Source organism: Babylonia areolata, chromosome 1 (assembly GCF_041734735.1).
Source record: "Babylonia areolata isolate BAREFJ2019XMU chromosome 1, ASM4173473v1, whole genome shotgun sequence".
Classification (NCBI taxonomy): domain Eukaryota; kingdom Metazoa; phylum Mollusca; class Gastropoda; order Neogastropoda; family Buccinidae; genus Babylonia; species Babylonia areolata.
The window spans coordinates 36,810,393-36,835,066 of NC_134876.1; the positions used below are offsets into that span (position 1 = coordinate 36,810,393).

Below are 24,674 nucleotides of genomic sequence, written 5' to 3' on the forward strand. Positions count from 1 at the left end.
CAATCTGTGTTTTGTGAAAATCATGGAGCATTGGTGGTTGTCATCCAACAGTCTGCATTGAAATGTGAGCACACTCATTCCTAAAAGCCACGCCCCCTTCATGAACTCTGGCTGACATTCGACCTATCGTCTTACATCACTCCTCTCCCTCTCATCCTGTTCTTCCAATACTCGCTGCACGTATTCTGTCAGTCATAGCCACTTGTTCAAAAACACTGTCTGATTGTACAGATGGACTGAATTACCATCGAATGTCAGTTTCGTAATTGTCATTGTCAATCACCTTTGTCTTCAAACGAATCATCAGACAAGAGAGATCTTTCTCCATTGCGAAAGCTGTCTATAACCACAAGCAGAGCTTTCAGAATTGTGTAAATCTGCTGACTGTGACTATTTGCTTTCCTGGACACAGTTTTCAACACATTTTTTTTGCAAATGATGCAACCCCCTTTTTCTAAACGCGTATCACGTGGTCAGTTAACAAATTATTATTGAGTAGAAAGGGGTCTTCTACCTGATAAATGTTCATTTAAATAGTATTTTTATAATCCAGACACACCAGATTAACTGTTCCGAGTATGTTTATGTGAACTGACCCAAACTCCAATGAAGGAAAAATCGGAACACGTGCAGGACGTCAATGGACGTCTTATAGGCACTATGGCAATACTTTTTGTAGGATGTCAGCTGACGTCTTATAGGCACTCTACTGGTTAAAGAGGTGAGAAGAGAAGAACCCTATGGAATTAGAGACGGACAGTCAAGAAAAGAAATAGGCGATATCAGATAAGATATGCCCCCCTAGGCTTAAACATAGATATGGACGTACATACAAAATATCAACAACGACACTGGCTTAATGACCAGTCATACAAACATTTATTCATTCACCCATGACATCAAATTTTAATACAACTCAACTCTGACGCACCTTGCACTCTCTCAATCATACATCTACTCTAACACATTCATACACATTTTCTATCTAAAATTACGTTTGAATAACATACTTACCGTGACCCAACTAGTGCAGACTCCGGCAGGGGTCTGACATTCCTGCCTGTGCAAACTACTATCCGCCTATGCGGAGAAAACGAAACTACGGCCGATAACCTCCCGGAAGTAGGTAACCTCCCCTTTGTCCCGCTGGTTAGCGCCCTCTTTTGACGGTAATATGCCATCACCAGCGCAACGAGCAGGGAGAACAGGAAGCGGGGACGACGGGAGAGTCTTAAATTTGGGTCACGGTAAGTATGTTATTCAAATGTAATTTTAGATAGAAAATTTCCTTTTAATTACACATACTTAACCGTGACCCAACTAGTGCAGAATAGCGCGACAAGGTGGAGGGCTCGCCTGTTCTACTGTCTGTGTGCTGTGATGGCCTGTTGTGCAACTATCACAGAAGCGATGCCTCTTAAGCCATCATCCCGTAGGCATGCGACGTCTCTCTGGTAGAAGTTGATGAGCCATCATCCCTAAAGCGATAGATGTCTCTCAAGTAGAATTCGACGAAAGTAGAGTGTACTGTGTCACCTAAGGCTACTGGTGCGGGCAAAGAAGACAGAGGTCCCCAGCTGTATTATGGGGGAGGTCTATGGATCACAGCTGTGCTGATAAATGTAGGGCAAAGAAAATCGGGTCGGTGGGTTGAATCCACACTTTACTGAGAGCCCTTCGAATCAAAGGAAGGGAAGGAAACACGTACCCTTATAGGGTTGTCTCATTTGAGTGTGGCTGAGCGTCAATGCAAGGAGGTGCACATGTGGTTTGATCTGATGATTCCACATCGGGTGTGGGCCGATAGTGGAAGTGATTTTTGTTTTTGAAGGAAACTGTGGCACGAGACATAGGTAGGTCGCCATGTTGGGCTTGCCTTAGGCATGACAGCCAGATCTGTAGAGCTCCTCCATGCGAGCTGACAGGCAATGGGCGCTCCCCCAACCACTTTTTTGTCATTGCCAAAAAATGACAGCACTGGTATGTTGCCTATGCATAGAATGGCAGACATTTGGCAACAAAAGACTTGATGTCCCTGGTGTCTCTGGGACAGGGTTGTGTAATTGCCCAGGTAGGTATCATCACGAAGGGGCTTACGGAAGGCTTGGTGGCTTCTCTACCTGAGTGTGGCATGTTGGAGCCACCTGCAGAAAGTTGTCAGCGGTCAATGGCTGGGTTGGATCAGGCTGTGGAAGTGCATTTCATGCGCCCACAGGTCACCGAGTCTCATTCTGTGGTGGAATACCAAATGGAAGAGGGTTTCCATGGGGAAAATTTTTTGCTGAAGGTTCTGTAGTGAGAAAGGGGACCAGATCCATGACAGGCCTCTGGCTGTGTGTGGTGCACACTGAGTCTGGGATGGCTCTGGTAAGTGGCTCAAGATGTGTTGTACTGGCTATTTACATCAAAGCACTGATCTGACATACGTTTCCAGTATGGCCAGCTGCAAAGTGAGAGCTGTATTATCAGTGGTTTCTTAATTGCGAAGGGAAATCATTTGCAGCTTAGCCTTTCATGAATGGCTGTGTCTCTCAGACTAAAAGTGAAATTGCACTGGGACTTTGTGCTGTAGCCTTGGGCCTAACTAGCCATTGGGATCCGTCCTAAGGCCCTCTTGATCGAGGGACTGGGGATGCAACTTAGGCAAAACACTCTCTACTGGAAATTGTATAATCAAATTCCAGCCCAAATAGTTGGGACAGCAGTTGCCTCCTCTGCTGTTCTGATGGTGACTGTCGTACACGACTGATTATCATATATTGTTCCTAGGACACCAATCAGCATGGGTAAATCAGGAAACAGCTGCGGTGTGCTTGAGGGATGAAGGTGTCCACCATGCAGGTTATGTTGCAATGTAAGGGAGCAGGAAAGAGTTGACGGGGTCTTGTGGTGCAACCATGTGTCTGAAAGACATGGTGCTTGCTTCCGAAGTGACAACAAAGTCATCCTCTGACAGGCCCTTGACTGAAGGCTGGGGCTCCATGATGGGATAGCCTGCCTAGGCTAGAAAACCCTGGAAGTGTCTCATTGGAAATACAGTGCTTGAGAAGGAATGGCCATCTGTAACCACAGCAGTGGTTGTGTGTTGAGGCTGAAAGGATCGGGCAGGGAAGACCAAGTGCAGAAAGTGCTTGCAAACGCCAATTGTTAGGGACGTTGATGCTGGATCTCTGTTCAAGCAAGGTGATGGGGTGAACTGATGTACTTGAATGCGGCATCTGCCGTGCTGGTATGAGTGGGCAGTAAGGTATACCCCTGTGGCTCATGGACGGTTCGTTGTGCTCTGTGAAACGCATCCGTCCTCGTCAATATGCCTTTCTCCCAAATGTAGAGGAAAACAATTATGACCCAGGCCTTCTGCTACTAGAGAGGAGTGGAAGAGATGGGCTTAGGGTGATTGTCTTCTGCCCAGTGGGCAGTTTTTGGGTCCGCTAAAATTTGGGAATCAAAGATTGACACCCCTTCATGGGAAGGCTGGCTAGGATGTAGGGCCCGTGTGGAGCTGTTGTCACAACCACAGTGGTGTAAACCAAAGGTTGTTGTAGGCAAGGGGGGGAAGAAGGGACGCCTTGCAAACTGGGAAGGAATGAAGGGCATGTGTGTCCGGAGTGGCACCTCTAAGTTGGACTGCCTCATCCCTCCTTGTGCCAAGTTAGGGCATCTCCAGCCCTATGGTTGATTGTTGTAGGCAAATGAGTTGGGTTGCCTTGTCCCTCCTTGCACCAAGAGAGGGCATTCTTAGGCCTGTGGGTGGGAAGGGGGTGTGTGGGTCCCTAAGGACCAGCCACTACTAAAATGTGAAGGAGCACACATTCAGGCGTGAATGAGGCAGTTTTGTCTGTGAGTGCAGTCGTCCTCCGAAAGCAAGGTAGGGATGGATTTATGAAAATGAATACATACATGTGCAAAGGGATTATAAACATCTATCAACTCAAGTAATGATGTCAGAAATATGCCAAGGACAAGGGATCGAAACACAAGAAATAAGCAGCTGTATAAGCATACGTGTAGCGTGCACAGATATAGCCAAGTAAATGGGTAAGTGTGCATAATCAGTAATGGAAAGGAATCTGTGTATGCACCTAAATATGAGATGTACATACACATATGAATAAAGTGCAAGTACGTAGGCGCAGAGAGTTCAGGGCATTGTGGACAGAAGGCCGCAAATGCAAGTGTGCCTATATTGCTATGTAAGGAATCTCAATGAATAGATGTCAAAGAATAGAGATAGAAATATAATTGTACATGTTAATAAGAAAGTTGTCTGAACCTATCCCATAAGCGCACACGCATGTGTATTCTGAGGGATAAGTATACATCTACAAGTGAATAAATGTAGCAAGATATCTCATAGATATATATATGTATATGTGTGTGTATATATATACATATATATATGTGTGTGTGTGTGTGTGTATATATATATATATATATATATATATATATATATATATATATATCGTGATTGTTGATTGTGATGAAAATCAAAAGAACAGAAGGGGAAATATTGTGATTTATTTCCGGTTATTGTGTATCACAAGAAGGGAATGGTAACAGGACTGGTTGCCTGCAGAGGGCTGTGTGCCTGTGTGGCCCGGGGATGAAGAACCCAAAAGTTCAGTCGCCAATAGCCTGAGAAACAGCAAGAAAGGTGCAGTTGCTGTGCAAAGTTGTGTAACGTCCATGAATGGGGATGAGGACCCAATGAGAATTCGAAGAAACATCGTTGGTGGACAGCACGGGGGGCAGGAGTGACGTGCTGTGTCGGTTACAAATGCGGAGTTGCCTCCCTTGGCGCTGATATTCGGCGACAAGGATGGTGTCTTTAGAGCACATATCCCCCGGTGTGACGTTTCCTCGCTGTAGAGGGAGGAGCGTCATGCTGCGTGTGAGAGTCCGTGATTCTATGCCACCTTAATCGATAGTAATAATGTCCCTTAGTGCCGTGGGCATCCCGACCCGAATCGGTTGCCATCGGACACGAGACGGTGGGGACATGTGGCATGATGGCGCCGTAACCAGACCAGATCGGCCCGAGCACTGCCGAGTGGCAGGATCAAGTTATCAAAAGGCACTCCGATGTGGAATTGCCAATATTAGTCTGGGTAACAGTGGAGATATGCAGTGAGGCAGAAAAAACTGGCACTGCCGAAGTTCAATGGGCTGTGCACGCATCTGCTCTGTGCGCAAGGGGTGGAGCAAGCGCTAGGTGTGGCACCAGTGCATAATTGCCGCAGCAAGTTCCCAACGGGTTGCTGGTTGTTTGGTTGAGCAGCTTGCTGAGACGCCATTAGTGGATGGGAAACAGCAGCAACCGGCGGTGTGGCAAATGGGGTAATCACCGCAAAGCTTGAATGGACCGTGCACGCACCTGCACTGTTGGCGAGGAGCCGTGCCGGTAAAGGGAAGTAACTGCGGCGGTCGGCGGTCACCGGTCAGGGTGCCGAAGCAGGAGTTGTCTCCCTTGGATCGGAAAATCGGACAAGGGGGGGGTGCTCACGCATGGGCAAGCGTGTCCCCTAGTGGTTCACCTTCCTCCCTACCCCTGGGGAGGGCATCCCTAAGCGCCTCGGTCGCCATAGGATCCGAGACGGAAGAGGCATGCCGCGTGGGGGGCGCGTGAGCCAATGTCACGGCCGCCGCCACGGACGCATCGCACATAGGGCCCAGTCTAGTGCGGATCCAAAGCCAGTGTACGGTGTTGTTTTCCAAAGGGGTTATGGCACATTCCAAGTATTTGTAATTAAAGGGGTTATGGCACATTCCATTGTTGACATGGGAAAAGTGATAGAGGAGATCGACTCGGCTGTCCTACCAACTGGCAGGGCCGAGAAACGCGGATCGCGTCGACTTCGCGAATTGAAAAGGAAAGCATCAATGGCACCACTGACCTGAGTGTGGGGTAAACTACCCCTAGAAGTCGCCGGAGAGGGTGCAGGAGGTGGTGGAGGTCTGGAGTCGACCGGAGGAAGCGAAGAAAGTGGGGGAGGCGTCGGGTTGGCGTTGTTGAGAGGACCAGAAATAGAGGGCCCAGAGTGTCCGCGAATCGATTTCGATCGCGCCTTAATTTTAGCCCAATATCCCAATCGAACCATATAATTATGTGACCTGGTTCGAGACAAAATTTGACAAAAAACAAGAACGCCAGAGAACAGACAGACAGAAAATACGAAAAAACTTAGCCGTATGGAGAGCACAGGACAGGAGTCAAAATGGCTGCCAGAAAAAGAGGGCGCTAACCAGCGGGACAAAGGGGAGGTTACCTACTTCCAGGAGGTTATCGGCCGTAGTTTCATTTTCTCCGCATAGGCGGATAGTAGTTTTCACAGGCAGGAATGTCAGACCCCTGCCGGAGTCTGCACTAGTTGGGTCACGGTTAAGTATGTGTAATTAAACAGGATATTTGGAAGGAACATTTTGAATTTGGTAGGGACGCTTAAACTCTGAGCCACATCAGCAAATGTACGTTTCATCAACATGGCATACAAACACTTGGGCCTACCTGCAACACATAGTAACTGGTACCGGAAGCTATTTGTAATTGTTACATTATGCCCATCGCACACGGGGTGTCGAAGCAGCAAGTTTCACGCGACAAGCAGCAAAAACGTGCAGCGCCCCGTGTGCGAGGTATTCAGACAGCAAGAGTCGCGCTGCCATGCAGCAAGATCGCCGTTGCCTCGCGTCAGAATCCTCAATAGGACTTGTCCTATTTCCCCGCGACAAAAGAGACGGACGTGCGTGGAACAACCAATCACGAGATCCGCTCGTTTCACGTGACACAAAATGGCTGACATCGTTTGGACTCAATTCATTCGTTTGACGTTGCTCAATTAATCATGAAAACAAAGTGTTCTGGAAGTAAACGATTAGACTGTTTGGATGAAAAGATTGTCATTATATCTGAACGCATGTCTGTTTAAGAGTGATTTCTGTGAGTGCCCTAAAAATGTTGACTTTCTACTTTGAACAGCAACTCACATGGTAACGTTTTAATTCCTGCCTGAGAATATTCTGAGAACGAAAGTATCTTTGACTGAAATTGTAAGGAGAACTGGATTTCCAAATATCTTTTAGAGCTGTACACACTTCTTCTTTATTTCCACACACACATCATGTGCAAGTAAACACACACACACACACCACCACCACCACAAAAATATGACTGAACACACACACACACACCACACCACATACAAACACTACTAAACACACACACACACACACAACATCACACACTCACACAAACAGTACTGAACACACACACACACACACTGTACCACACCACACACAAAAACATGACTTAACTCTCAAACAGTACTGAACACACACACACACAAACACCACTGAACACTCACACAAACACTACTGAACACACACACACTACTGAGCACTCACACAAATACTACTGAATACACACACACACACACACACACACACAGAGTCATTCCTTCATTTACTCCTTCATCCACATGCTCACTGTGTAGACACTGAGAGCACATAAATAACAATAGACATAATAATACATGAATATGTAAAATCAAATATTTGAGTTCTGCAATTTTGACAGTTCACTGATCCTGAAGTAATGTGCTGGGATAACCCAGCTGAAACAAATCAACTGAAACAAATATTGATTGCAACCATAACTAATTTTTTAAATTATTTTTTAAAAATTATTATTATTATTATTATTTTACTGGAGTGCTATTTTACCAATATTGATTACAAATGTTGGTTGCAACTTAAATTGAATGTTTGTAAACAGTCAGAATACAAAAAGTGTATATATACTATATATAAGAAAACATAATAATTTATTTAAGAAGAATTTGTTGCATCTTTCATTTACATTAGTGTTTATGTGTGAGAATCCTGTACATGCAATTGTGACAGTTCTTTTCTTCTCCATATCAGTTGCACAGCTTCATAAAATAAACTGTGCCTGTTATAACTGCAGATACAATCAGATTCTAACATTTTACAGTTCCAAACAAAATGGTTTGAAAAGAAAGATAAGAAATTACAATTGCAATCAGACCATGAAGGATAAATCAATTATGTAAGCATGTATTTGTGTTGAACCAACAGTTCTCCAATAGGAAGTAACACAAGTTACAATTGAAAACATCAAAACACACTGATATTATACAATGGTGTGTAAGTTAGCAAACGGTGTTATTAAAACACTGATATACATAATTACAAGTCATTTGGCAAACTCTGTAAGAACGAACTGCTGGGAAATGTTTATTTCAGCTGAAGCTAGAATAAGACAGATAAGTATGACAGGTACGGAAATTAAAATGCTATCTGAAATCAGTTGCTTTCCAAACACCAATCATACTGTTAAGATTTGTGATTTGGATGAGAAAATAGTCACACTTAGCTGCAGTCTGCATTAATCCCATGATATTTGTATACAGTGAGCATGCGGATGAAGGAGAACATGAAGGAATGACTGTGTGTGTGTGCATGTGCGTGTGCGTGTGTGTGTGTGCAGTAGTGTTTGTGTGAGTGGGTAGTGTGGTTTGTGTGTGTGTGTGTGTGTGTGTGTGTGTGTGTGTGTGTTCAGTAGTGTTTGTGTGACTGTGAGTGTTCAGTAGTACTTTTGTGCGGTGTGTTGTGGTGTGGTGTGGTGTGTGTGTGTGTGTGTGTGTGTGTGTGTGTGTGTGTGTGTGTTCAGTAGTGTTTGTGTGAGTGTTCAGTAGTATTTTTGTGTGGTGTGGTGTGGTGTGGTGTATGTCTGTGTGTGTGCTTGCACATAATGTGTGGGTGAAAATAAAGTAGGTGTGTATTGCTCTAAAAGATATTTGGAAATCCAGTCATCCTTACAATTTCAGGTTGTTGCATCTTTCATTTACATTAGTGTTGATGTGTGAGAATCCTGTACATGCAATTGTGACAGTTCTTTTCTTCTCCACATCAGTGGCACAGCTTCATACCAATAAACTATGCCTGATATAACTGCAGATGCAATCAGATTCCAACATTTTTCAGTTCCAAACTATGATTTGAAAAGGAAGAAAAGAAATTACAACTGCATTCAGACCATGAAGGAGAAATCAATTATGTAAGCATATATTTGTGTTGAACTAACAATTCTCCAATATGAAGTAACACAAGTTACAACTAAACTGAAAACATCAAAACACACTGATACTAATCAACAGTGTGTAAGTTATCAAGCAGTGTTATAAAAAAAAACCCATTGATATACATAATGACAAGTCATTTGGCAAACACTGTAAGAACAAACTGCTGGGAAATGTTTATTTCAGGTGAAGGTAGGGGGCTGAAGGTGAAATCAGGCAGATAAGTCTTTGATTGCACTCAGACCTATGATGGATGATAAGCTATGTCAAAAGACAATCAAATTAGAACTATGACAGGAAGTGAAGTTAAAATGCTACCTGAAATCAGTTGCTTACCAAACACTAATCATACTGTTAATATTTGTTATTTGTATGACAAAATAGTCACACTTAGCTACAGTCAGCATAAATCCCATAATATTTGTATTCTGTCTGCTTACAAACATTTTATTCAGGTTGCTGCCAACATTTGTAAATAGTATTGAGAAAATAGCTCCACATAATAAATAATGCTGCATTCAGTATTTGTTTCACTTGGAATATAAATTGAAAATCACACTAACCTGCAGTCAGTTTACCACATGTATATATCTCACACTTTGTTTTACTCAGCTTAACATATGCTGTATGCCTGCTTACAAACAACTGATTGCTGTAGGGGATATATTGTAATATTGTAATATCTGGTCAGCCATGCACATTAATATAGATATAAAAAAGCTACGTTAGAATAATATCAAAATAAATCATAATTATGATTGATAAGAAAGTTAACATGCTGTCTAAAATCAGTAGTTCACCAATATTTGATCATAATTTCATGCTTATATTTGTGATTTCATGAGGAAATAGTCACACTTAGCTGCTGTCAGCATGATATTTGTATTCTGACTGTTTACAAACATTCAATTTAAGTTGCAACCAACATTTGTAATCAATATTGGTAAAACAGCATTCCAGTAAAAAAAAAAAAAAAAAAAAAAAAAAAAAAAAAAAAATTAGTTATGGTTGCAATCAATATTTGTTTCAGTTGATTTGTTAGTTATACCAGCACATTACTTCAGGATCAGTGAACTGTCAAAACTGCACAACTCAAATATTTGATTTTACATATTCATGTATTATTATGTCTGTTATTTATGTGCTCTCAGTGTCTACACAGTGAGCATATGGATGAAGGAGTAAATGAAGGAATGACTGTGTGTGTGTGTGTGTGTGTGTGTGTGTGTTCAGTAGTATTTGTTTAAGTGCTCAGTAGTGTGTGTGTGTGTGTGTTCAGTAGTGTTTGTGTGAGTGTTCAGTGGTATGTGTGTGTGTGTGTGTGTGTTCAGTACTGTTTGTTTGAGAGTTCAGCCATGTTTTTGTGTGTGGTGTGGTACAGTGTGTGTGTGTGTGTGTGTGTGTGTGTGTGTGTGTGTGTGTGTTCAGTACTGTTTGTGTGAGTGTGTGATGTGGTGTGTGTATGTGTGTGTTTAGTAGTGTTTGTGTGTGGTGTGGTGTGGTGTGGTGTGTGTGTGTTCAGTAGGGTTTGTGTGAATATCCAGTTGTATTTTTGTGTGGTGGTGGTGGTGGTGGTGGTGGTGTGTGTGTGTGTGTGTGTGTGTGTGTGTGTGTGTGTTTACTTGCACATGATGTGTGTGTGGAAATAAGGAAGAAGTGTGTACAGCTCTAAAAGATATTTGGAAATCCAGTTATCCTTACAATTTCAGTCAAAGATACTTTCGTTCTCAGGCAGGAATCACAAACGTTACCATGTGAGTTGCTGTTCAAAGTAGAAAGTCAACATTTTTAGGGCACTCACAGAAATCACTCTTAAACAGACATGCGTTCAGATGTAATGACAATCTTTTCATCCAAACAGTGTAATCGTTTACTTCCAAAACACTTTGTTTGTTTTCATGATTAATTGAGCAACGTCAAACGAATGAATCGAGGCCAAACGATGTCAGCCATTTTGTGTCACGTGAAACGAGCGGATCTCGTGATTGGTTGCTCCACGCACGTCTGCCACTTTTGTCGTGGGGGAATAGGACAAGTTCTATCGAGGATTTTGACACGAGGCAACGGTGATCTTGCTGCGTGTCCGCGCGACTCTTGCTGCCTGAATACCTCGCACACGGGGCGCTGCACGTTTTTGCTGCTTGTCGCGTGAAACTTGCTGCTTTGACGCCCCGTGTGCAATGGGCATTAGGTCTGTTTTCCACTGTCCAGCATCTTATTGGTGCTCCCTTCTGTTTATACTTCCGCAGGAGGTCACCTGAGAGAGGCATGCTGTAGCAAGTGTCAGTCATTGACTTGATGTATTCTTGAGATTTTTCCTTTATGTCCTGGATGGGAATGTCCTCTTCACCTCCAAAAAGTGTGTGTGTGTGTGTGTGTGTGTGTGTGTGACTGTTTGACCGACATGCAACTTGATTCAACTACATTCTCTCTTGTTCACGCAAACGATCAAGCTGATTGGTCCACTCAATGCTGTTTCAATGTAAACATGCATGTGATTAGCTGAGCACCATCATGTGAGACCAAGGTTAGCAGTGACTGTTGTGGCCTCGTGATTGATAGTTCTAGGGTGTCTGGGCAATGTTACAACAGGAAAGCATGTGACCATGTTATGTAGTCGAAAATAAACTCCTTGGAACAAATTTGACCTGGGTGTAACAAGGTGTAACGCCGGAACAAACTGCGATCGAGTGTAACAAAATAAGGCGAAATCGTAACAGTTGGCATCTCTGATTACTGCATGCATCGACATGCTTTTTTTTTTTGTGCTTTTTTTTCTTTTCTTTTCAAGCAGGAAGTAGAAATGATAGAAAAAACGGAAATCACGTTTGCATCAGATGTGAGTTCCTATGGTAAACATGGCGGCCCCCACATTTGCAGTGAGTTTTTCAGGGGGTGCCGGTGGGCACTCAATGTCATTGCATTGCAAGTTTTTACCGGACGCTGGCAGGCACTCCACACAAAAGAGGGTTTAGTGCCCATAGGGACCCTAAGTACTGAGGGTAAACAGTGCTGGGCCGAGACCTGGCCCTCCACTCAGCCCAGTGTGTCCCAGGGGCAAACCCCCATATGGGTAGAACTGGGAAAACCCGTGGGCCAGAGGGTCTTGGGAGAACAGTTTCAGCCATGCTTGTGAGGGAGAGTGCGAAAGCTTCTCACACAGCGCCTTATGAGAAGAGGCATGGACCCATATGTGCTGGATGGGCACAAGCACACACTGACCTCCTGACAGAACCGACAGCTGAGGGAGGGGAAACTGCAAGCTTCTCCTTCCTGAGAAGCCCAGAGATGCCATATCCCGAATGGGAGGTGCAAGTGACCATGTAGGTCACCTGACTGACACCAGCTTGTCCTTCCACCTGAGGCACATCCCCATGGGAGCATCAGATGTAGTGGGTAAGGGGTGCTGGGTTGAGTCCAGGGAGGATAGGACCTGGGGTCATCATCAGCCCTCCCAGCAAAGACACATCAGCCCAATTGCAAATGGGCCCCAGAACCCCTGAGATTGTCTCATGAGAGATCACTATCCCAACCTCATGGGTCCGGCAATCACAGGGTGGCATGCGAGGCATAGCGATTGGGACAAGTCATTCCCAAACTTAGCGCTGAGCCCGCAAGAAAAGAAAAAGAAAAAAGATAAAGGAGCATGAATGAATTGGAAACGATACAAAACATCGAATTAGACATCAAGAACTGATGCAAACGATGTAAATGATAAGAATTCTGAGCAAAAAACGTCCAAGTGAGCCACATCAAAGAACCAGCATGCAAGAAAATAACAATTCTAATGCATAAATGGTTGGCAAAGACAAAGCAACAAAATAATGTACTATCTCTGAAAAGGTGGCCATTGTGAATGAGTAATTAGCTCTAGTCATAAATGGCGTCTGATTGGCTAGCAAATGGCAGACTAATTGCAAGAAATCTTATCTCTGAGTTACAGTGAATTTTGGCCAAGCAGGGCAAACCAATAGGTCTGGTTTGCATCAGTTTGACATGGTACAGTAATTGACACCAAAACCATTATATTATTATTATTAAATACATGAACATTAGATCTGAAAGTAATAAAGCATCACACGAACAACAAGATACCTTAAAGAAACAGCCAGCAGTAACACAGTGTGTAAACTATCCAGAAATAGATTATTGATAAAATAAAAACAAATAAATAAGATTTGAAAGCAATAAAAGCACACAGTCTACTCATTAAATCAAAAGGTAACCACCATATGCATCTTGCAATCTGACATGACGCACACCCCCACACCCCACACACACACTTACACAGGTGAAACAACAAAAGAAATGGCATGGTCGTTCCTGCTGGGATATGGCTGTTTACAATCTTTCAATCCAGTCGAACTCTGTCTGAGTCTTACCAACTAACCCCTGTACCATTATCAGTAACAAATGATCAATATTTTTCTGCCTGGAAAACATCTTTTAATGGAATAAAACAATATATGTTTCTAGCGACTATTTCTGAATGCCAGTTTTCTTTGTAAGAAGAGACTAAAGCCAAATTTGTACTCAACAACCTTGGCTTAAACAAACAATACCAAAACCAACTCCACACAAGGTTTTTTTGCACGTTTGAACCTCAGTTAAAATGGCCATACTGATGTTGTAAAACAAGCATTTCAGACTTGTCACTCTTGTATGCCGATGACACACTTCTGATTTCTGAGAAGGAAGGATTACAACAGTCCTTCAGTGTCTTTCACAAATACTTTTTTTTTAATGGAAACTATTGGTTTATGTAATGAAAATCAAAGTGATGATATTCATTTCTACGAAAAAGCAAAAACCTATTTTTAAGTTTGGTGATGCATGTTTGGATGTTGTCAATTCTTTTAGATGTGTTGGTATCGAGTTATGTAGAAGCGGCACTTTTTATAAAGCTAAAAAATTATCTATGAACAGGCTTTAAAAGCTATGTTTTCATTGCTTCAGTCAGCCAGAAATCAAGCTTCACCTTTACATATTGTTTTTGACATGTACTACTTTATGACTTCTTTTAATGTGTGGTGCAGAAATATATGGTTAGGAAAATGCAAATATACCTGAAAAATTAGAACTTAAATCCCCTGTAACGACTGCCGCCTTGTCGCGGTGCAGGGGCTTGCGTGCCCTGACAACCCCCGGAGCTATGCCGGCAGGAGTTTTACTCCTGGCAGGTTCAACCAAGCCGGACAGGTCCGCGTGGGGTAGGGGCCAGACTAACTGGCAGTCAGTCCCCTGTGCTCACAGGGTAGGTCTTTAGGCCATGAGCTAAGGGCGGGGTAACCCCTACAGAAACCTAGAGGGCTGAAGACAGCGGTACTGGGCCAGCACGCGCCTTCTAACAAACCACAGTGCCATGCAACTACGCACAAGAGACAGAGTTGGACAGATCATGTGAAACCGATGTCGCTCGCCCACTGAGGTCCCTCCAGGGTGGTGCAGCGCCGGGCTCCGCGCCTCAACGGAGTCCGCCCTCAGCGACTGGAGGTCACCCTCGTCCGTCTTGGCACGCCAGGAGATGGCGGAGGAATGCGATTGGCAGCACATCAACTTCATCCAAGAAGCGTCAACCTTTCATGGTTATGCATTGGAATGCAGAAGGAGTCATGAACAAAAAGACGGAGCTAGAACACCTCCTGCATGAGAAAAACATCAACATCTGCTGCATTCAAGAAACCCACCTGCAAAGCGGAAAAGCATTCAGAGTCAGAGGCTATCAGTGCTTCAGGTCGGACAGAGCAGAAAGACGCAAAGGTGGTATCCTGACCCTTGTTAGGAACAACATACACTCCTGCGAATCAGCCGTCCACATGGAGAATGCCGAGTACCAAACGATTAGGGCCAAACTGAATGACACAGAGTTGCACATCCTGAACTTCTACTGCCCCGATGACCGTCCACTGTCCCTCGACACCATAGAGGTCCCAGACGCAAGTTTTCTTGCTGTGGGTGACTTCAACAGCCACTCCCAGAGCTGGGGTTACGACCATATGGACCGCCGAGGTGAAGAAGTGGAAGACTGGCAAGACGACCATCATCTCGTTCTCATCAACTCCCCAAGCGGACACCCCAAACTTCTACTCCAGACGATGGCGCTCCACCACTACCCCTGACCTTGCCTTTTGCACTGACGACCTCCACGGAGACGTTAGCAGAGAAGTAGGGGATCAGCTGGGAGGCTGCGATCACAGGCCAGTGTTCATCACTATCAACAGGAACACCACCAACACTCCTGTGCCCCCACGCTGGAATTACAAGAAGGCCAAATGGGGTCTCTTCAGACACCGCACCAATGCTCTTACCAGGGACATCCATGTCCACGGCAGAGACATCAATAACGTTGTCAGAGAGCTGAACAGCTGCATCCTTCAAGCAGCCCAAGAATGTATTCCATGTGGAGCTCGCAAAGACTACAAACCCTACTGGTCAAACCAGCTTCAAGAACTTCAGGACGAGATGACAGAAGCCAGACAGGAAGCAGAAAGAAATCCATCAGATGAGAACCACCTGCGACTTCAGCAGACGAAAGCGAAATTCCTCAAGGCAAAAGTACAAGCAAGACGCCAGAGCTGGAGAGAGAAGACAGCGGCGCTGAACCTTGAGAAAGATGGAAGGAAGCTGTGGAAAGTTGTAGGTCAACTCAATGATGAAGGCAGCAGAGCTCAGACAACTACGCTGGAGGAGAACGGAGAGTTACTGACAGGACGACGCGCAACCAACCACTTTGCTGACAATTACGCAGAGGAGAGCAATGTACCTGTCAGCCCTCTCCAAACAAGAGAAGCAAGAAGGGAACAGAGAGAACGGACCCACAACACCGATGTGAAACTCATGAAGCAGCCCCTCACTCTTTACGAGCTTCAGACAGCTCTGAGGAAACTAAAAACCAGGAAATCCCCAGGGCCAGATGGGATCACTAACGAGATGTTGAAGCACCTCGGCAACACCGCCGTCCTGAAACTTCTGGAGGTTTACAACCACAGCTGGGAAACTGGGACCTTGGCTCAAGTCTGGCGAGAAGCCATCATGATTCCTATCCTTAAGAAGGGAAAGGACAAGAAGAAGGCGGCCAGCTACAGACCAATCAGCCTGACCAGCTGCGTTGTGAAGACCCTAGAAACGATGGTGAACCAGCGCCTGCTTTGGTATCTCGAGACTGAAAACATCCTGGTTTCTGAACAGGCAGGCTTTCGTCAGTTTCACAGCACAGAGGACCTAGCTACCTACCTCGCACAAGAAATAGAAGATGCGTTCCAGGAGCAGAAGGTAGTTCTTGCTGCCTGGATTGATCTGCAAAAGGCCTTTGATAAAGTCTGGACTGACGGCCTCCTCATGAAGCTGCAGAGATGTGGGGTCGCAGGGAACATGCTGCGCTGGATCAGATCCTATCTCCACAACCGCAGGGCAAGGGTCACAGTTGACGGACACAAAGGCAAGAAAGTACTGCTGCGACACGGAGTTCCACAGGGAGGAGTCCTCTCCCCTTCCCTCTTCTTGATCTTCATCAATGACCTCATTGAAACACTTCCCAAAGGTATCCATGCTGCACTCTACGCTGATGACCTAGTGATGTGGTGTAAGGAGGAACATGCCACTACCGCCACCTACAGAATGCAGCTAGCAGCAGACCGCTTAGCAGCATGGGCAGAAGAGTGGTGTGTAGCCATCAACAAAGAAAAGTCCTCTACAACACTCTTCACACTGTCACCAAAACAAAAACCAGGAACCATCAAACTGGACGACACACCCCTGAGAAGTGACGAGGAGGCTACCTATCTTGGTGTCACCTTCGACAAGAGACAAACCTGGAAGCCACACATCAAACGTGCTGAAGCAAAAGCTAGACGCAAGTTGGCCATCATGCGAAAGCTAGCCGGAACCAGCTGGGGAGCAAACGAAACGATACTCAAGCGCGTCTACCAGGGAACCGTCAGGCCCCACCTTGAGTACGGTTCAACAGCCTGGTCTACGGCAGCGAAGACCCACCAGCAGTCTCTGGATAGGGTCCAAAATCAAGCCCTACGGATCATCACCGGATCCATGCGATCCACACCAATCAAGGCCATGGAGGAGGTTACTGCCACACAACCCCTTGCACAAAGGAGAGACGCCAAAATCATGGTCCAAGCAGAAAAGTTCCAGTGCCTGCCTGATCATCCGATGAAGAAGAGGATGAACGGACTGACAAAGAACCGCCTCAAGCGCAGTAGCTTTATCCATGAAAGCAAGAGACTTGCCAGGGCGCACCAGGATGGTGTGCCTCCATCGACGCTTCCACTGAGTCCCAACGACCTGCCGCAGCCATGGAATGAAGACTCCACAAGTTTTCATATCTCAACATCAGTCCCTCAGGTCGCTCCAGGAGATTCTCAGGATGACACGGCCAAACGCACTCTGACACAAGCCATGATTGCTGAAAGGTACCCTGAAGAATCCTGGATTCACGTGTACACAGATGGCTCTGCAACCAACGCTGTTGCTGACGGAGGAGCAGGAGTGTACATGAAGTCTCCTGAGCACCACACATCCACAGCAAGGATACCCACAGGAAAGTACTGTTCAAACTACGCAGCTGAGGTTCAGGCGCTCATGCAGGCCGCTTCAATGGTTCACGACTCAGAGAGCGAATGCCCACAAGTTGTCTTTCTGACAGATGCGTTGTCTGTCCTGGAAGCCCTTGCAGGAGATAAACTTCCTCGTCTCAAGGAGAAACTACAAGAAGTTGCCCAGCAACGACGAGTAGTCCTGCAATGGGTTCCAGCCCACTGCGGAATTCCAGGCAACGAAATTGCGGACCAGCTCGCCAAACTCGGAGCGAAAGAAAGACAACCAAACAACTGTGTTAGCTTCGCTGAAAAGAAGACCCTTGTGAAGGCAGCACTGCGACCACAAGCCACAAGAGATGCATATCACGAGCTTGAACGCTGGCAGCAGGTAGCAATTATGCGCTTACGCACAGGACACTGCCGCCTCAACGCGCACATGTTCAAGAAGCTGAAGCTGGCACCATCACCGACCTGTCCCTGTGGTCTTGAAGACCAAACACCAGAACATGTTCTGCAGACTTGTCCCCTCCACCAGGGACTGAGAGACACCGTGTGGCCAGAAGCGACCCCACTACGCACCAAGCTCTATGGCTGCAGACAAGACCTGGAAGCCACGACGACATTTGTCTCGCAGGCCAGCCTGACTCTGTGACAAGTGCGACCGAAAAGGAAAAGAAAGAAGAAGAACTTAAATTTTTTAAACTCTTGCTCAAACTGAACAGGAATATCATGTCCCAAATGATTTATGGAGAAACTGGTATATCCAATCAGTGTATTAGTGAAAATGAGATTTGTTTGATTTTAGGATAGCTCAGCGTTACCAAAAACAGAAAAATATTCAGGATAAGTATACTTGATATCATTTGATTTATACAGAAATGGTATTTATTCTTCAAAATGGATGAGAAATATCATAAAATTTTTTTTAACAGAAACCAGGGTATGACTGTGTTTGGAATGCTCAATCTTTCTTAGAGAGGGGATCTTTCTGTGAAGATGTCAACAATGCTCTGACAGATAATTTCAAAATCTATCAAGACATGCTCTACAAGCAAGTAATAAATGTTTGTTCTATCAAAATTTCAAAAGTATAGAACAAAATTTCAAAAGTAAATTTTGTAGAAAAAAATACATGTTAAGAGCTGAATAATTGTGTCATTAGCTTCTTAAAATTTAAGTAGTAATCATAACTTGGAAAACAGAAACTGGGGAAATGCAAAGGCATACCACCAGAGTTACGGTTATGTAAGTTTTGTAGCATGTCTGTAATTGTGGATGAGTTCCATTTTCAAAAGGCAGTGCTTCAAGTACTATTAATAATTGCAAAAGAGATATGTGCCTAAAAATATTTTTGTATCCAAAATCAGTTTTTAATTTTTGTAATATGCTCAAAGGAGGCAGAAAAGTTATAAAGATGAAGAGTAATCTAACTGATGGAGTCTCCCGTTGGTCCGACAGATGAGTATGCAGGCAGGCTTATCTGTTGGTGTGTGTCCTCATATGGGAGAAGAGGCCGATTCTGGATGCGCAGTACTTCCCACAGGTGTTGCAAGGGAAAACGTCTCCAGAAGTTGAGCCCTGCTTCCTTCGCTCACGCTTCTCCTTAATGGCCAGCATTCTCTTGTTTTCAAACGTCTTTATGCCACTAGAGCACAGCATCCTTCAGCGACAGTGGTCAAGGGCATCAGTTTCCCAGGAAGCGATATCTATGTCACAGGCTTTGAGGTTTGTCTTCAAGGTGTCCTTGAAGCGCTTGCAGGGTCTTCCAAGTTCACGGTGGCCTTCCTTCAGCTGGCCATACAAAAGCATCTTCGGGATCCTGCTGTCTGTCATGAGGACAACGTGTCCTGTCCAGCGTAGCTGGCACTGGATCAGCAGGCTTTCGATGCTGGGCAGGCCGCTCCTCTCTAGGATCTGGAGGTTGGAGACCCTGTCTTGCCACTTTATGCTGAGGATCTTTCGTAGGCATCTCTGGTGAAACTGCTCAAGTTGTTGAATGTGATGGCGATACGTCATCCATGTTTCACAGCAGTACAACAAGGTGGTCAGCACAACAGCTCTGTAGGTTTTGATTTTGGTGCTGAGCCTGATGCCTTTGTTGTTCCACAGCCTGTTGTTGAGTCTGCAAAAGGTGGAGCTGGCCTTAGTGATGCACAGCGTCACTTCTGCATCAAGGGCTCCGTTGCTGCATAGTTTGCTGCCCAGGTAGCAAAACTTGTCGACTGACTTGATCTCTGTGTCATTGATCTTGATTGCAGGGGGGGCGGGGGGGGGGGGGGGGGGGGGGGGGGGGGGGAGGCACTGGCGCTCTGTGAGCTAGCCGGTTGGTACATGGACTCGGTCTTGCTGAGGCTGATGGTGAGTCCAAAGTGCCTGCAGGAGGCTGAGAACCTGTCCATAATGAACTGCATGTCCTCATGGGTGTGTGCAGCAAGTGCACAGTCATCAGCGATGAGGAACTTTCTCATCAGTGCCTCAAACACCCTGGACCTGGCATGGAGTCGCCACAAGTTGAAAAGTTTGCCATCTGTGTGAAACGGAATGTAGATGCCCTGGTCACAGTCTTGGAAGGCGTCAATCAGCATGGCAGAGAAGAGAATGGAGAACAGTGTGGGTGCCAAGATGCAGCCCTGCTTCACTCCATTTAACACAGGGAACGGATCCGACATGTCAGTATTTTCCTGTACTCTTGCCTGCATGCCATCGTGGAATGACGCAATCAGCTGGATTAGGCTCTCTGGGCAGCCGAACTTTAGGAGGATCTTCCACAGACCACGTATCGAAGGCCTTAGTCAGGTGTACAAAGACCATGTGGAGCTCCTTGTTCTGCTCACGGCACTTCTCTTGCATCTGGCATACAGCAAACACCATGTCACATGTTCCCCTGCCTGAGCGGAAGCCGCACTGTGCTTCAGGGATGACTGTGTTGGAGACATGGTCAACCAGTCTGTTCAGTATGATGCGGGTGAAGATCTTGCCGGCGGTGCAGAGGAGAGAGATTCCATGGTGGTTATTGCAGGATGTTTTGTCTCCCTTCCGTTTGTAAATGTGGACAATAGAAGCATCCTTGAAATCCTGGGGGACCTCCCCTCTCTCCCAGATAGACTGGAACAGGGTGGTCAGCTTGTCTGTCAGCACCTCGCCTCCATACTTGTAGATGTCAGCCTGGATTCCATCCGCTCCTGGTGCTTTTCCTGACGTTGTCAGCTTCAGGGCCTTCTGGGTCTCGACCTAGGTGGGAGGGGCAGCTAGCGAGTCATTGACTGGTAGCTGTGGGAGGGCTGCAATTGCCTCGTCAGATACGGACGAGTCCCTGTTGAGGAGGGTGTTGAAGTGCTCTGCCCAGCAGGCAAGGATGTCTTTCTTGTCTGTCAGGAAGGTGGTCTGGTCTGAGGCTCGGACAGGGGTTGATCCTGTGACTCTCAGCCCATACACATCTCGGAGACCATCATGGAAGGTCTTCATGTCGTGAGAATCAGCAGCGGACTGAAGCTCTTCGGACTTTCTCTCCCACCAGGTGTTCTTCATCTCACGCAGCCTCTTCTGTACGAGTTGCTTGGTTTGCAAGAACTGGTTCTCCTTTCTCTGGCAGTCTTTATCGGAAATGTGATCCTGATGCCGTATATGCAGTGTGTTCAGGAGCTTGGAGATTCCAGAGTTTTTCTCGTCAAACCAGTCTTTGTGGCTCCTCTGTACAAAGCCAAGTGTGTCAGCTGTTGTGCAAGTTTGGTTCATATGGCAAAGCCCACGCCTCAGGTTCTTGGGGTGCCATCTGGCTTCCCAACACAGTAGAAGGTGTAGCCCCCTTCAACTTCCTCCAGCTGGGTTTCACCTGCAAACCTGGTTTCGCTCAGGGCTGCTATGTCCACCTGGCAGCGATCAAGCATTCTAGCAATGAGCGCTGTGCGTCTTTCTGGTCTGTCATCTCTGTCTAAGAGGGTGCGAACATTCCAGGCACCCAGAGTCAGGGCATGACTCTTGGTTCTTTTCTTTTGTTGTTTTCGACCGCTATTGTTGGATGTCCAAGTAGGTGTGGTTTCCTACTAGGTACTAGGTGAGGCAGGTTTTGTTTGGGGATCCTTTTATCTCCCCTTCCCCATGTGGGGAGAGCAGTGCTGTCCCTAAAAAGGGCTGCTCTGACACTGTGGGAGGATACGGGCACTGCATCTGCTCCAGTCTACGGCAGACGACCATCACCCCACAGCCGCCTGCGTGCATAGTCGTAACTAGGAACTGCCAGCAGCATCCTCTGCCTGTCCCTGTTACCACTTCTCCATCGCCGCAGGGCTTGGGAAACTGGGTGTTGAAGGGCTAGCTCGTCATTCCGACATTAACCTGGTTGCCTGACCAGCACAGGTGACTTTTTTTTAGTGAGGAGGAGTCGTGCAGTCCCTTCCTCACTCTCTCGCCTACTGACGCTCACAGTCCCACAGGTGTAGATACTGCCACGTGTAGGACGGCCTCGGCAGATGCAGGTTTTTTCTTCAGAGCTCCATCTCCTAGGTCATCCTCTTCCGCCATCACAGCCGTTGGGAAAGGTTTCCTCCTCCGCCTGGTCCGTTGTTGGGAGACTTCACATGCGGCAGGTAGTATTGGGTTACATGGTACCAGTAGCAAGGGCTATAACAGTATAAGTAACTAAAATTTGCAAATGTTGTCTGGATACTTTTTTTTAGTTAAAAGATATTTGTGTTTCTGAACTTTTATGTGACGTTGTATATTTGAAAATGTTTGCTCAGGGAATGAAATAATTATTTTGTAGTAGTCCTCCTCCATACTCCAATAGGAATGAAAGGATAATTACAACTTATTGGAAGCACATAGTGTTTCTCTCTTTCTCTGTACCTTCTGATCATGAAAACTATCAAAAACAGGAATTTGTGAGATTGTGGCTAACATAAGCAATGAAACATGAGATTGTGGCTAACATAAGCAATGAAACAAAGTTAGAATCACAAACTACAAACCTGAGTCTGGATCATGCCATATCTCTGTTGTCTCAGCTCTGATGCAATGTCGAACAAGTCCAGCTGCAAATTAACATGAGCGACAAAATGTAACAAGTAAATTCAACACAGACATACATGTTTATGTGTTGTGTCACATTCTTGTTTGTGTGTGGCATGTGTGTGTGTCGAGAGAGAGAGTTTTACTGCCACTGACAATACTGTTCTTTTGGCAATGGGGGCAATATATGAATAAATGAAAATAATGGCAGTACACATAAAAAATGAAAACAGCACTAAGAGTAAAAAGAATCAAAACAAACTGTAGCTGAAGGTTGACACCAACAATTACACTCATGCTTTTTAGAGGATAGCATGGTTGTAAACAATACAACTGTACTATTACATTTGAAAACATTGTAGATAAGCACACAGACGCACACACAACACACACACACACAACACATGCACAAGCACACACACACCACATTCCATTCGCCTCACATGCTCACTTGTTTTGGTTACTCGGCACTTATCAGTCTTACACAAAGCAAATAAAGATCATCCAACTTTGTCAAAAAGAATAGATAAACAGGCAATTCAAATAAAGAATGAGACTGACACCAGGGATGCAGTAAATGTATCTGATAACTAAGGCTTCCAGAGTTAATTGCTTTTTCTGATATTCCAAAGCAAGAGTGATACATCTAGATAGTGATCTTATTATCATTTCATCATCTATAAAAAGCATACAAATAAGGTCCATTTTCTTTTAAATTTCTATGTTCAAAATAACACAAATATTGCGAATTTCCTTTTAAGACTTACAAACAAAAGGCAGATGCATTTGGTCTTCCATTAATGCAACACATGGTTTACAGTTCTAAATTTACATTGAGCCAGACTGATTCTGTGCTATTTATTACTAAACATTCCATTAATGCAACACATGGTTAACAGTTCTAAATCTACATCGAACCAGACTGATTTTGTGTCATTTATTACTTACCATTTTAATATATAAATGCTCTTAAAAGAAACCAGTTGTTTTTCTGACTCTTAAATGTGGTCATGCCAAATTTGTTTGTACAAATCAATTAACCTGTCTTTTATTCTGTAAAAAAAAATGTTTGTTTGCCAACACTGACACATCCAGGCAATCACAGAACAAAGTGAAGTAAGAACACTCTTTAAAAAACAAGAGGCCTTTATGCAAAACTCACTTTGGATACATTCTTGAAAAAAGATAAAAAAATAAAAAAATGAAATAAAAAATCTACTGAAAATACTTTTTTAGATTGTTAAAATGTGTTCTGCACTTGATATTGTAAAAGCTTCAGGTTAAAAAACAAAAACAAACAACCTAAAGCAGATTCAAACCAAGCATGCTCGGGCAAGAGGAAGCTGTCTTACAAACACTGCCAACCTGTGTCGACCATAATTTTTCTTGTCTGAAAATTCTTTAGAACATGAAGGCCAAGACAATGACAGTGAAGAAACTGATATCAACATTCAATGACTGGACACTCTTATCCATCGTAGCAGACATAATGTTTTAGCAGGTGACAGTGACAGAGATATGGGTGGTTATGGTGTAGTTTTGGAGATGGTTGGGAGAAGACAGAAAGGAGCATTGTAAGGTGATAGGTCCAAGGCTAGTTAGAAGGTGTGGAAGGGGGTATGGCTTTGTATGTCAGAGAACTGTGGTCACTGATTACTGCTGCAGTCTGGACAACAGCCAACAATCCGTGATTTTCATAAAACCCAGGAATGAAAGTGAAAAAGATGGGAAAAACGTATCTTTGTTTTTTTCACAATGCTTGTCACTGATCAGACGGACTGGTTTGCAGAGGAAGCAAATTGGTATGCACAGCAGACAATTTCTGTCAGCCCACCTGCAGCATGGACTGAGTGTGTGTCATCAAAGCGTAAAGTAGGGTAAAGTCTCTGATGTCGCAAAGCTTGACTGCACAGTTTCTGAGTATGTAACTGACCCTTAATGTTGATAGAACCCTTGTTTGTCATTGTAGGGACAGTTATTCATTTTTATGTCTGGAAGAGTTGTGATTGTTGTCACA

At 44.9% G+C, this 24,674-nt stretch overlaps 1 protein-coding gene across 5 annotated transcripts in view; it reads right to left on the reverse strand.

Moving 5' to 3' along the window:
* LOC143282461 (tyrosine-protein phosphatase non-receptor type 13-like) overlaps positions 1 to 24,674 on the reverse strand; it is a 590,260-nt gene that overhangs the window by 12,994 nt on the left and 552,592 nt on the right. For all 5 annotated transcript variants that reach the window (XM_076588135.1, XM_076588121.1, XM_076588127.1 and 2 more), the window contains one exon: positions 22,618 to 22,680. In XM_076588135.1, the coding sequence (XP_076444250.1) occupies positions 22,618 to 22,680 (63 nt within the window). The remainder of the gene's footprint in view (positions 1 to 22,617; positions 22,681 to 24,674) is intronic.